Source organism: Octopus sinensis, linkage group LG3 (assembly GCF_006345805.1).
Source record: "Octopus sinensis linkage group LG3, ASM634580v1, whole genome shotgun sequence".
In the NCBI taxonomy this organism is placed as follows: Eukaryota; Metazoa; Mollusca; class Cephalopoda; order Octopoda; family Octopodidae; genus Octopus; species Octopus sinensis.
In genome coordinates, this window is record NC_042999.1 from 149,179,834 (window position 1) to 149,194,192 (window position 14,359).

At 35.9% G+C, this 14,359-nt stretch overlaps 1 protein-coding gene across 2 annotated transcripts in view; it reads right to left on the reverse strand.

The window, feature by feature from the left end:
- Positions 1 to 3,007: 3,007 nt before the first annotated feature.
- Positions 3,008 to 14,359, reverse strand: part of LOC115209616 — a 348,899-nt gene continuing 337,547 nt past the window's right edge. For both annotated transcript variants that reach the window (XM_036501478.1, XM_036501479.1), the window contains exons 19-22: positions 13,836 to 13,968; positions 10,471 to 10,583; positions 7,594 to 8,492; positions 3,008 to 6,471 (exon numbers count right to left, since the gene is read on the reverse strand). In XM_036501478.1, the coding sequence (XP_036357371.1) occupies positions 6,462 to 6,471; positions 7,594 to 8,492; positions 10,471 to 10,583; positions 13,836 to 13,968 (1,155 nt within the window). In that variant the 3' untranslated portion in view covers positions 3,008 to 6,461. The remainder of the gene's footprint in view (positions 6,472 to 7,593; positions 8,493 to 10,470; positions 10,584 to 13,835; positions 13,969 to 14,359) is intronic.

Sequence of the window (14,359 nt, forward strand, 5' to 3'; positions counted from 1 at the left end):
AATGAGCTGCACTTATTCCTCACGGTAACTATTTACAGCTAAGTAGACAGGACCATTGCAGATTAAACGTGTCTGGTATGGACGAACATGATGCACCATTGGTGAATGGATGTGATCTGAGAACACTTCAAATGACAGACCGACACCCTATTAACCTAGTCAGCTGCAACTTTGATTCTGTGATTAGAGGATTATGTAAGGAAGAAGTGGGAAAGATTTGCAAATAAAAAACAAACAAAAAATAGCAGTAGGCACTTTTAATTTGTTAGTAATGACGGAATGAATTGATTTCACATATAATGGAGGACAACCTGCTTGAGTACAGCCATGCATTGGCATTCATGGCTCTTGTTTAACTTGCTAGCAATGTCTTGCAAAGCATAAGCACCTTTTCCTTACAATGGTTGAAACAGGCGGGAGATCTCCATATGACTCTTTCTTGGTGGGATGAATTCTCCAAGATATGTATAAGACTGCAGGACCGAAAAGGATGGTGTTCACAGGTTAAAAATGTCTGAGCAAGCTCAACCAGATGATGATAGGGGGATGAATAATACATTCTTACATATGAATAATACATTCTTACATATGGGTATGTGTGCATAGCAAGAAGGTACACTGAATCTGATATTTTGAATTATTTGGAATTAAAAAAAAAAAAAGAGCTAATCTTTGACATATTTGCTGGGGAAATAGATAATCCAATGTTTAGAAAATATACAAGGTTGGGCGATGGTGGTAAATGCTGGAAGAGGATGTCAATGTAGGGAACACATGTTGATATTTATGGTTGTTCCTTTTTTGATAAGAACTAGGGAGTAAGAATGATTCATGAGATAAGTTTTTTTTTTCTTTTCTGAGGAAAGAATTTAGTCTAGCTTTCTTTCCTGCTACTAACCCCTTGTAATTCACATGGAACATTCAAACACGCTAAATGCTCCCAGTTAGACTTTTCTTTAGTTTATGAAAGCTTGTACAGATTTTTCTTTTGCTAGTTTTAACCACTGTCATCGCCTTGGACATCTTATAATCAATTAAATCACCCCCTAATACTTGATTAAAGGACTAAATTGGTACAGTCGCTAAAGCGTTGCATAGAATGCTCAGCAATATTTGTTCCAGTTCTTTGTACGCTGAGTTCAAATCCCACCAAAGTTGACCTTGTCTTTCGTCCTTTTAGGGTCGATAGAAAAAAGTACCGGGATGGTGGATTACTAGCACTATTATTGGCACTCCGACAGTTATGATGATGAGTGTTCCAGTTGATCTGGTCAATGGAACAGCCTGCTTATGAAATTAACATGCAAGTGGCTGAGCACTCCACAGGCACTTGTACCCTTAATGTAGTTCTCAGGGAGATTCAGTGTGACACAGAAAGTGACAAGGCTGGCCCTTTTGAATTACAAGTACAACTCATTTTTGCCAGCTAATTTCACTGGAACAACACGAGATATAGTCTCTTGGTAAGGGGCACAATACACTGCCAGCAACTGAACTCACAACCTTATGATAATGAGCCGAATGCCCTAACCACCTAGCCAAACTAAAACTATTAGAAGGTCATGTGAGATGCCTCATAGTGTCTTTGCATTCTGAGAGGAGACTGGGGCCAAGCTGTAGTGACCTAAGTTTGGTGGATAAACATTAGTAGAAAGGAGAGAAAACTTGCATGCCTCGGTAACTGCCAGTCGTCTTCAAAATACTCTTCACATAGGCACAGGAGTGGCTGTGTGGTAAGTAGCTTGATTACTAACCACATGGTCCTGGGTTCATTCCCACTGCATGGCACCTTGGGCAAGTGTCTTCTACTATAGCCTTGGGCTGACCAAAGCCTTGTGAGTGGATTTGGTAGACAGAAACTGAAGGAAGCCCGTCATATATATGTATATGTAAATATGTGTATGTGAGTGTGTATGCTTGACAACCGATGCTGGTGTGTTTACGTCACTGTAACTTAGCAGTTCAGCAAAAGAGACCGATAGAATAAGTACTAGGCTTACAAAGACTAAGCTCTGGGGTCGATTTGCTCGACTAATCGCGGTGCTCCAGCATGGCCGCAGTCAAATGACTGAAACAAGTAAAAGAGTAAAAGAGTATATATGTCCAGACATATGGCCAATATTAACCAACAGGGATCCTACATGTACTTGATAAGTTCTTATTTAATCAACCTAGGAAAGTTGATAAACTAAAGTCGATTTGAACTCAGAATATAAAGTGCCATAACTAATACAGTATTTTATGCCATGCTGAAGCAATTCTGCCATAGATAAGTTTTAGTATAACAATGGACATTAATCATTTGAAACTGTCATAGTCATTTCATTATTCATTCTTTTATACATATATCTGTGGATCCTATTGTCCTTAGATCTAATCTTAACACTTCTTATTGTGTCTTTTTTCGCATGAATTCTTGCATAGATACTTTGTAAAAAAAAAACATCCTAAAATTCCTTATGAGGCAATAAAATTGTTTTTTATGACTCAATCAGAAGAAGAAGGACAGTACTTGTGACATTCTTGAGAGGCTTCTGAGAATAATTGAATTATAAGGAGACTGGACTATTGGCTAATAGACATGGTGTCATATAATGCTTTATCAAATTCACAACATATTACTCTGTCTGGGTATGTGTGTATGTGTAAACCCCAGACAATAAAATATATCATTGTTAAAGTAAAAGTACAAATTGGTGTTACAAAAACTAATCTTTAAAACACAGTGACCTTTCAAATCTGATTTGATGAAAGACAACACAAACCTGCTCTCATGTTGCAGAAGGTATTGAGGTCGAATAATCTCATGTCATCTCAAAATGGACAGATCTATGATGGAGGGGGGGGGGGGCTTTTGAGGGTGATTTGGTTGTTATTTCTTAGAGGTCAATGTACAACGGAGAAGTTTCCAGGCTAGCTTAAGGACATTGTAGTTGCTGTTATCTGTAGGTCAGCTTTGATCAAGCAAAACTATAATCAAAAGCAGTCCAATAATGATCATCCAATCTTTTTTTAGGCATAACGTATCCTGATTACATTATCCAATGTATCTAAAAATTATGGTTTGTTCCGAAGGAGATTTGACAGCTATTTCCAGCAAGTTGAATGACTGTACAGAGACCTACACACGGCTATATATGTGAGTGTTATACCTTTATGTTATGGTGATAGTAAATCACTAGATTTTGATTTTCCTTTCTTTTATTATGATCATTGATTTAATGCCCACTTTTCCAGGGTCAAATGAAATTTGTTTGGGCAAATTTTCTATTGTTGGATGACCTTTGCGTTTTGAAGCAATGTAATATTTCCCCATGGATTTTCACAAAAGACTGGAAATGAAGGACACAATGGTGAGCAAACACACACACACACACGCATACAGCATACATACAATGGGTTTCTTTCAGTTTCCTTCAACCAAATCCACTGATGAGGCTTTGATCAAGTCTGGGGCTATATTGCATAAAGTGCCATGCAGTGGGACTGAACTCAAAACCACAAGATTGGAAAGCAAACTTCTTAGCCACACAGCCATGCCTATGACCTCTGAGGTTACTGGAATAGATACCAGTAATTTAGTGTCATTACTTGATTGTTCTAGGTTTCAAACAAATATTAGCTTTACATTTAATCAAATGTCTATCATTATGGCCATGAGTCAACTAAAACATTGTGACTAAAAATGGTAGATGGAAACTATATGGACACTCATCAGAAGGATTGCCCCTGTTCTGGGTTGACATACTCTATTAGTCACTCAGTTTGATACCCATACCTGACTCTTGAGTAACTTTAATGGAGCTTAGTCTGTTGTAAACATTTAGGCAGATGTCTGGTTTTCTTCCTTGCCTCCCATCAGTTTTGAAGGTACTAAAAAACCAAAAAAGAAAAGATTCTGTCTATGCCATTTTTTCCCTGACAAAAAGTGTCTAAGGTGCAGGAATATTGGCTGAAGATCAAGAGTTCAATCTCTGCAATAAACACCTTTATCTGTGACATTATATCACCTGTGTTACCGGATTTTTCTTACCCTCCCCCAACAATAATTTTATAATTCATGCTGATCTCTATTTTAATATTAATGTACTTTAAATTTTGAAGAGATTAGAAAATACGTATATAAAGTAAAAGTCAGATTATTGGTCCTCTTAAACCAAGGTCATTGTAATACTTCAACAGTTATTATTACAATGATACAATGCTTATCTTCTTTTTAAATAGGTTAAGAATTTTGTCCACTGAAGACCAAGAGGTAAATTATGAGCATTACCAACAAAGGTTCTCTCTTCTTCATTGCTTAGTAATTGAAGCAGGAAGAATATAATGCTTTGCTCAGGGAATACTTCTGCCTCAGAAGGGGAATATAAATTGTATGTTTTACCCAGGCATATTATAACATAGGAATTGGAACATAAAATTGGTATCTTACTCATGACACATCATAAAACCACTGAAAGAGAAGTTTTGTGTCTTAGCCCATTGCATGTTATATAAATCTGGTGTCAAACCCATTGCATATTACAACACCAGAAATGGGATACAAATTCACAATATTTCTATCTCCAAAGCTCAAACTTTGTAATGTAAACATATATGTTTTAATTCTTTCATACTGAGATCAACCAGGGCTAGTATGGGTGTTACAACAACAACAACAACAACAACCAGGGTTAGTGATTAACTATAATATATGTAAGCTGAGCTAAAAAAAAATTCTCCTGGAAAAGATTACAGTCTATCATAGGAAATGTTTTCTGGAAGTCTAGATATTCAATATTCAGTGTGGTGACCAGAGGTATGTACACATGAGTAAAGTGTCTTATCTCAGAAATACATTGAAATAGCTACAGTGGATTTGAACTCATGTTTGATGAGCCAGTAGTCTAATGTCTTACCCACTCAACTATTTTGCTTTTACTAGGTAAAATCAAAACTTAATTCTGAATTTAAGACATATGAGTGATTCAATGAATTAATTTTACAACCAATAAATGGCTGTTACCATATTAAGTATAGTGTTAGAAGATAACATAGCTATAGCTGAAATTATAAAATATAGTACAGCTAAAATTGATAGAATCACTATAGAATATAGTACTGGGAGATACAATAAGTGATGATAGCATAATATATATACATCAAAAAGATAGTACAGGTATAAATGATACTGTAACTATTAGCAGGTAGTATGTCTAAAGAGGTTAGTATAGTTATGGAATTAGAACTAAGTATATAACTTAATCAGTTTCAAACATACTGCTTACTTTAAATGTAAACATACAATTGTAATTCACTATAAACATGTTGTTATATGGGTTGTTATATAACTGGATTATTGTTTGTACAGATGATATATATTTTGGGTAGTAGGAATTAAAACTAGGATATCATTGTGGATTTGGCTGGTGGAAAACCCTACAGACTTCCACATTTGATATTTCTAGTAACAGAAATAAAGTGAAACAAGCTTGGTGCTGGACCAATTTATAATAATATTAAAATAAAAAAAAAATAAAGAAAACAAAAAGTCATGGTATTTTGAAGATACTTAGTGAGTCATAATGGTTTATATGAATGTGATTGGTTAACAGCTTCAGAATAAGGGCACTAACTTTATCTTCTACAACATCATGGATGGTAAATGACATGGTATGAGATAGAAGTTTGGGATACCAGCTGTTCAAAGATATCCATCTCTTCCTATGTTGCTTTACAACTGTTTCACCGAATAAACATACTGTCTGGTTTAAAAGAATACCACTTTCTGCCAAATATGTATGTTCTTCAGAATAACTATGAATTGGTGATGTTTCTTGAGTATTTTTTTTAACACAGATTATGTGGAACTGTTGAAACACACATGGGGAATTGTGATTTGTTTCCTGGTTTTCTGCTAGTCACTGGTCTAACTGGAGAGTAATTCACAATAATAAATACATACATACATAAGCAAACTTACAGTTTAGATAATGGGTAATTTAACAAAGAATCTCTTGGTTTCCAGAGATATGTTAACTCAATCGAAAAACTTAATGTAGAATATATTTGAGACTCAAGAACAAATGACAAAGAGAGCATAAGTTGAGGACTGCCTTCATGAGTGTACAGTTGCCCCCATGAGTATGTAAATGCTTCAATGAAGTGTAGTGGTGATAGTGGTGGTGGTGGTGGCGGCAGTGGCTGCCTCTGTTTGGTAACTGCTTCAATGAGGAAAGGAGGTGGTGGTGGTGATAGAGGCTGCCTCCAATGTAGTAACTAACTCAATGAGGAGTTGGAGCTCTGGTGGCTGCCTTGGAGTAGTGGTGGATGGCCACTAAAGGAAAGCAACTGAAGTAGTCAAAGATGTTTTGTGTCAAAAAATGTAGAGATCTGAAGGTGACTGAAAGAAAATATCAGTGACTGGTCTCATTATCTTCTGGTTGGTTTACCATTTACAAATTGTTATCACAAAGCCAGTGTCACACTTCCCTGAAATTACAGAATTGGAAAACAAATTAAGTTAATTAATTTAAAATTCATTAGAGATAGATTTTATTTTAAAACATAATGCTGAATCAAAATTGAGACATAATTTTTGATATAAGAAACATGACAAACCTTTTTAATAATCTTTAGTTAAAAAATCCTTAGAGACCTATTTATATAGTAAACCCCAAATATACCAATGGGTGTTCATTAGGCTTCTAGAAAAAGCAGCTAAATTTACCTTGTATCACAAGCAATCAACTTAAAAATGAAGGACTCAAAGACAGTACAATAACAGTAAAACACCTTTGATTATAGATCTGTTCAAGCATTGCTGACCTAGGGCTGAACAACAACAAAGTTTAAACTCTATAGGGCTTCTGTCCCTTAAAAGTGACCCTGCATCTGCACATGTACATATGAGTTTGGGCAAGTTGGATTGTGGAAAACTTGCAGTTGTTCATGCATGGAAGTCTTTCTTCTCTACACCACTGATGCGTATCCAAGGGAAAAGGCTGTCAACTGGGACTGATACAGCTTGGCATCAGTCTTGTTGCAGACACTGCTGTCAAAACACAAACAGGAAAAAACACTGCAAGCATCTTGCCCGACCTTCTAATAATTCTACCAATCCACCATACCTGATTGGTATTCTTTTATTGACTCTGAAAGGGTGAAAGGCAATGGTGACCTCAGAAGATTCTACCAAAATCTCCACCTTCCAAACCTTGGAAGTAAGAATATACACTAAATACTTAACTTCCTCAACTAAGCTGTTGCCGTCACTGCCATTACCACCACCACTATCATCATCATCATCATCATTTAATGTCCATCTTCCATGCTGTCATGGCTTGGATGATTTGATGGAATCCAATCATTTTTGACTGTGTCAAACTTTAGTGTCAGCTTTGGAATGGTTTCTATGGCTGGAAGATGCCCTTCCTAATATCAACAACTTTACAGAGTGTGCTGGGTACTATTTTCATAGCATTGACACTAATAAGGTTGCTAAGTAACTTACAAGACAATGTCTTCTTACAATAAAGATGAATCGACGTTTTTATATCAAGTTTGTTTGATGCAGTTAAGATTTTTATAAAATAAAATAAAATATTAACTTACGATTCATTACTGCTGTTCAATAGGAGGTATTTTTTAATATTCAGAACCTGCATATGGTTTAAGCCTTCATACTTCACATCAAGACCTGTGATATCTACAGAGGATATACCATCTTTCATTTCACTTGGAGACACATCATGTAGAAGAACAGCTATATCAGGCATAGACTTTGATAGAGTCTTGTTTTCTGTGTTAAGAGTTAAAAAGTTCTCATTTGGTTCAGTCAGTAATGGTTCTGCCGGAACATTTACTGGAGTTGTTTCTTCATCATTTTCATTGTTTTCATGATCAGGACTCAAATGAGAAGAGCAAGTTGAACTCACTCCGCTTGAACTGCGAATACTGTCTGAACTTACATGTTTGTAGAGATTTTGTCGATTTTCTTTATGAGTTGAACCTGAGTTCCACGAGAATCTTTTATGAATAGAATTATCAGCATGTTCTTTTCTTTTAAGTTCTTGGATAGAATCAGCAGTATTGTACCGTTTTTCAGTCTTGCGTTTTCTTTCTGATTTCGATTTTGTCTCTTCTCCAACTGTTTGTGAAAGCCACTCAGAACTAGCACAAGATGGCATTGAATGGCTTGTCTTCATTTCTGAGGTTGGTAGCTGAAGAGAAGGACTTGTTTGTGTTTCTGGAGATGGACTTTCGCAGACAATACGTGGGCTTGCCATTGTTTGTTCATGAGTGCTGTTCTGAAGCTTATGTTTGGTAAAAGAGAAAGAGTTTGGTCGGCTTTTCTCATGAAACTTTGGGGAAGGAGAAGGATCAGTAAATTTATCATATTTTCCTTCCTGGAATGAACTTCGGTATTGCAATTGTAGAGTACTTTTAATGTTCCCTGTGATTTGGTATGGCTGATTTTGAACAGAATGTTGGTTAGCTTCATTATACAAGTCCTGAAAAAAAGAAAAAAATCATTACTTTGTCACAACAAATTTATTTATTGCAATGATTATAAGACTTGTCACAAGAAGGACATTGACTAAAAACGAAAATTTAATGCCTACCTAGATGAGGTAGAACAATTAGTAGAGTGACAAGATTTTATCAGTTTTTTTTTTTTTTTTAATAAGCTGTTTTTCAACCTTTATTGATCAAGTCTCTTTCAGTAACAAGCCAAATCAACCAATTAACTACCTGAAATCTTTGGCAGATGTAAAGAATGTGGACCACACCCCCTTTGTTTTTTTTTTTTTTTTTTTAACAGAATCACCCATTTTTGAGTACAGAGATTCTGGTTCTGCAAAAAATAAAAAGGCATTATAATTTTAATTCCCCCCCCCCACCCCAAAAAAAAAATTCTTAAATTTTAACTTTCTACAGCAATTTTTTTTTGTGAAATATGTAGATAATCTCTGTATTTTTCTACATATTTTGCCAAAAAAAAATTTTTAATTTTAAAATGCTGTTTTTTTGCAGAACCGGAATCTCCTTACTCGAAAATAGGGGATTCTGTAAAAAAAAAAAAAACCCCAACCAAAAGGGGTGCAGCCCACATTCTTTATGTCTGCCAAATCTTTCTCAGAAATATTCAAAGACATGTGATGTTTAATTTGGATTTGTTTTTTATAAATACCCACTGAGAGGTCACAGCTTCGATACTATGGACATATGATTAGAATATTACAGGACAGAATCACACTTAGATTCTTCAAGCTGAGCCAAATGGCAGGGGACGTAGGGGTAGATCAATAATAAGATGGCTGGATAATATCTATAGTCTCAGCTGGTCATGCTTGAAAATCCAGCTGGAAAGTGTTATGATGATTGCTTCTCATAGACTTCTACGAAGGAGGTGCAAGAGGACTCTAACACCATCACTGCCCCAGGAATAGTTGCAGAGATGGATGGAAAATATTCGGCATCTCCTGAAATTAATTTTAGCATCCCAGGATGGGAAACACAATTTAAGAGAGTTTGTAAGTGTCAATAAGATCTTATCCTCTCTTTACAGCAACTAAACTGACAGACACCAACAAACTCTGTTGGCTCCTATTACTGTTGCTACTGTTAACATAAATTTTCACTATCACTTTGTTCAGAGTCTTGCTTTTATCCTTTCAAAAAGATAACCTTTTGCATTAGTTGAACTAATTTATAATTGACTAAAGCCATTTTTTTAATTAATAACAATAAAAAAAAATTCTGCAGCAAGTGCAAACTTAGAAGTACAATGTAAAAATTTTCAACACAAACTCTTAAGGCCAGGTTCAAGACATTTATCAATGGATGGATGAATGAACTGAAATATGCTTTAACCCTGTAGTGTTTGCAAGCCTTCCTAGATCACTGGTACTGATGTTATTAATGTTCCTTTTGAATCTGTATAAATCAAAATCTAGAAGGTCGACATTCTGAGAAAAGGAGGAGAGGGCACAGTGATTAATACAGGTCCTGGGGCATTGAACACAACAAGAGTGATGAGTGAAAGATAAGCAGAGGGTGGGAATACCTGAGTGGAGGTAGTTTGAACACAGTCAGTTCTGAGGAGCAGAGGTCATTATAGAAGCAATAGAAAAGGCTACTATACATTTGAAGCCCATCTTCTACTACTGACAATGTCACCTAGGTCACAGAAGCTATCAACAACTTCTAGGGAGTCCTCCAAGCATATAAAAGAATTAATTTCATAGTAGCTTTAATTCTAACTATGCATGTGTATTCTGCCACATACAAAGTCTTCTTTTCTGTCAACTTGCCAGTTATCCCATTCTATGTCTTGTGCATGTGTAGTTTACATTGAGTACACCGTATTGAACTCTTACCTACCTGGCCTGATTATCTACAACTGAATAATAAAAAACATCAATGTAAAAATAATGACTTGAGGAAAGAAGGACTTAGCTTCGTCCACAGACTGAGAAACTCCTTTACCTTTGCTTTATAAATATGTGCGATGAAGTTTTTTATAGAAGCAGAATCAGCATGGAGGATGAACGCCATTATAGGAACAATATAATCGTTTGTTTGTATCACCAATATGGATCCTGAAATTCAAAGAAGAAAACTGAGTTAATTGGATGAATGAGAAACAAGTTAATATGATGCCATGTTTAAATGAAGCATGTCTAATCTGATTGGAAATGAGGAAATGTCTATCTAAAGATAGTGAGTGGAGAGATGATACCAGGAGAGAAACCATATACACAGGATGCCTGCTTTTATCAATTATATTATGTAACCAGAAGCAAAGAAGGAAAGGTCTTCCTTCCTTTCGTTTGTTATTTGCTGAAACACCTACTCATCACATAAATGGTTCAGTTTTACTTAGCACTGCCAGAACTTGCTGCTAATGATGATGATGATGATGACAATGATAATTATGATGATAGTGCTGAAATAGGGAGCTATAAGAGAAGGAACGGTTGGTGTTGATTGCTTAACTGGGGACCAATCCTAAAACTGCTGGAAGATGTGTAACACTATAACAGAATTCTCTATATTAATTGGTAATCTCCAAATGGATATCTGCTTTCATTCTTGGAAATTAGGAAATTAGCAACTTAAAGGAACAAGATAACAGATACACTTAGATACCAAAATGAGTCACAGAAGAAAACCATGGAGGTGGTAACAGTGGTGATGATGAGGAGTAAGCAACTTGAATGAATGAACCTTTATAGAAAATATATTCTCTGTCGATCTACTCAGTGGTAGTGGTGGTGGGGATACAAATGTATAGTAGCCTTTTCTACTGCTACTCTAATGAACTCTGCTCTCTATATCTTGGACCCATGTCACAAGCTACTCAGGTATCATCATCCCATTTGCCTATTCTTGTCTCATTATTCTTGTGTTCAACATTACAAGCTTTGCACTAATTACAATAATGTTGACAGGGAAATATAACATTCAGTAAAGAGAGACAATGATTGATTCTACTTTTTTAAAGCTCTACATATTCTGGAATTTCCTTTTGAATATGTTCCATATTTCTGACACACAGCATTCTATACTTAGTTGAAGATTTGGAGAAAAAATTCCAGTTAAGGAAGCCAAAATTAGAATCAAGAGATTTCAAAATAAACCTAATAGAGATATGAGTTTACACAATCATCATCATCGCTGCTGCCACTGTGTAGGGGTTCCTTGAGACGTAATTTATTTTAAGGGTTATGCAAGGGTAAAAAGATGACAAACAAATGCTGGTTTAGATTGAAGGTTTCACCAAGACTTTCATAATTAATGAGTTATACACTTGGTATTATTAATGCCATTGACTATTTGAATGTTATACATTTCAAGGCAATACATTATAAAATTCTTTTTTTTTTTTTTGCTTTGTTGATATGTTAGCTAAGAGTGGAGGGACAGTGCCCATGACCTCTGCAGACCCTCTTCTCAGTCTGGTTATATTCATACATAATGAGGCAACAATTTATTTTAATTATATGACACTGATTTCAGCCTAGCTCTTGTGGCTAGTGTGATGAATGCCTTTGTGTTTTATACATATAATTAAAAAAAAAAATCCGGAATCCTTTCAGAGACCACAAATTAAAGGAAAGAGAACAAACAGTTGATGGATTGAGACATTTACACAGAACAATGTTTTTTTTTTTAATGTAGTTCTGCACTCAGAAAAGTGAAATCGTAGCTGACAATTAAAACTGGTTCCACAACCTTAAACAACAACTGACATATGAAAGGACTGTACTAACGATAATAAATAATTGATTTTGATTATTTCTTAAGTACAAAACCAAAAATGCAAGAGGAAGGCATTTCAAGATTGTGTAACATTTAGGCCTTTCTCAATCAAAAGCATTAGTGATATCAACATAATGAATTTGCTTTAACAATGAACTGAAACTGGCTCTCAATCAGCTAGAAATAGCAGTCAAATCTCCACCAAATCACACCCTATTGTTTTGAAATGGAAGGAAATGTTGGATAATGTCTCTGATATATATATATATATATATATATATATATATAAATGCAATAGTTACAGCTGGAATGTCTTTGATGTCAGGTCTCCATGTTCAAGGTTGACCTAGGGCTAAGCAACAACAATAGCTAAAATATTCTTTTCTACTCTAGGCACAAGGCCTGAAATTTCTAGGGAGGAGGCCAGTTGATTAGATCAACCCTAGTACACAACTAGTATTTAATTTATTGACCCTGAAACGATGAAAGGCAAAGTCGACCTCGGCTGAATTTGAACTCAGAACGTAAAGACAAACGAAATACAGCTAAGCATTTCGCCTGGTGTGCTAATGGTTCTGCCAGCTTGCAGCCTTTACAATAACTAAAATACCAAGAGCAATGTCAATATACTGAATCTGATGATACAACACAAATAAGGGGCATCATTTGTCCCAAAACGAAATGTCGTTAAAAAATAAAAAAACACCCCAGGACCTATATGCAAAGTTGGGCCTCCCATAAGCTTTAATACATTAAAAACATTTTTCCAGAATATGCACACTGCTGAAATTGGGGTGTATCTATTATACCTGTTTATCTTTCATACTGTCAAATATGGTAATCATACATTTCACAGATGGAAAAATTCAAGAGGAATTTTTCACTAGATTTCAATAATTAATCATCATCATCATCGTTTAACGTCCGCTTTCCATGCTAGAATAGGTTGGACTATTTGAATGAGGACTAGCGAACCAGATGGCTGCACCAGGCTCCAAATTTGATCTGGCAGAGTTTCTACAGCTCGATGCCCTTCCTAAAGCCAACCAGTCCAAGAGTGTAGTGGGTGCTTTTACGTGCCACTGGCATGAGGGACAGTCAGGCGGTACTGGCATTGGCCACACTCAAATGGTGTTTTTATGTGCCACCTGCACAGGAGCCGGTCCAGTGGCACTGGCAATGACCTCGCTCAAATGTCTTTTCATGTGCCAGTAAGGCAATGCTGGTAACGATCATGCTCGAATGTGCCTTTTATGTGCCACCGGCACGGAAGCCAGTTAACCGCTCTGGCAATGAACATGCTCGGATGGTGCTCTTAGCGCTCTACTAGCACAGATGCCAGTCATCAAATTTGAATTTGATTTCACTTGCCTCAATAGGTCTTCGCAAGCAGAGTTTAGTGTCTAATGAAGGAAAGGTATGCATAAGTGGGCTGGTTACACCCCTGGCACAGGCCGAAAGTGTAAAAATAATAATCTCACAAATGTTGATCACAAGATAAAACAAAACAAAACAAAAAGAAGCTATTTGAAAAATCCAATAAAAAAGGGGGCATTAAGAAGAAAAAAATAATGAAAATGCAAATTTACCTTTGTCTTTGAGTTCTTCAAGACTAATTTGATCAACTCTAATTGGTGGTTTCAATACTTTCAGACGATCATTAAATTTTTTCAATTTGCATATAAGCAGGAGGTCAGTGAAAAGATAGCATTCGACATCTTGCTACAGGGAGAACAAAACAAAAAGCTTTAGTATAACAATTCCTGTCCCACACCATTTTTTTCTGTTTTAACGACAACCCCATTTCATGTCTCAAAAGTTATACAACACTACCACTTAATAACCAGTGTTGGGTTTGTTTACATCCCCATAACTTAGTGGTTCAGCAAGAGTTTGATAGAATAAATACTAGACTTTAAAAAAAGCAAACAAACAAAAAAATGTAAGTAGTGGGGGTAATTTGTTTGATTAAGACCCTTCAAAGTGGTGGTGCCACAGCATGGCCACAGACCAATGACTGAAACAAGTAAAAGATGAAGACACAAAACTTTGGAAGAAATGGGAAATTGTGAAATGACTCCAGTGGGGATTGAAACCACACTGTGTGTAGAGT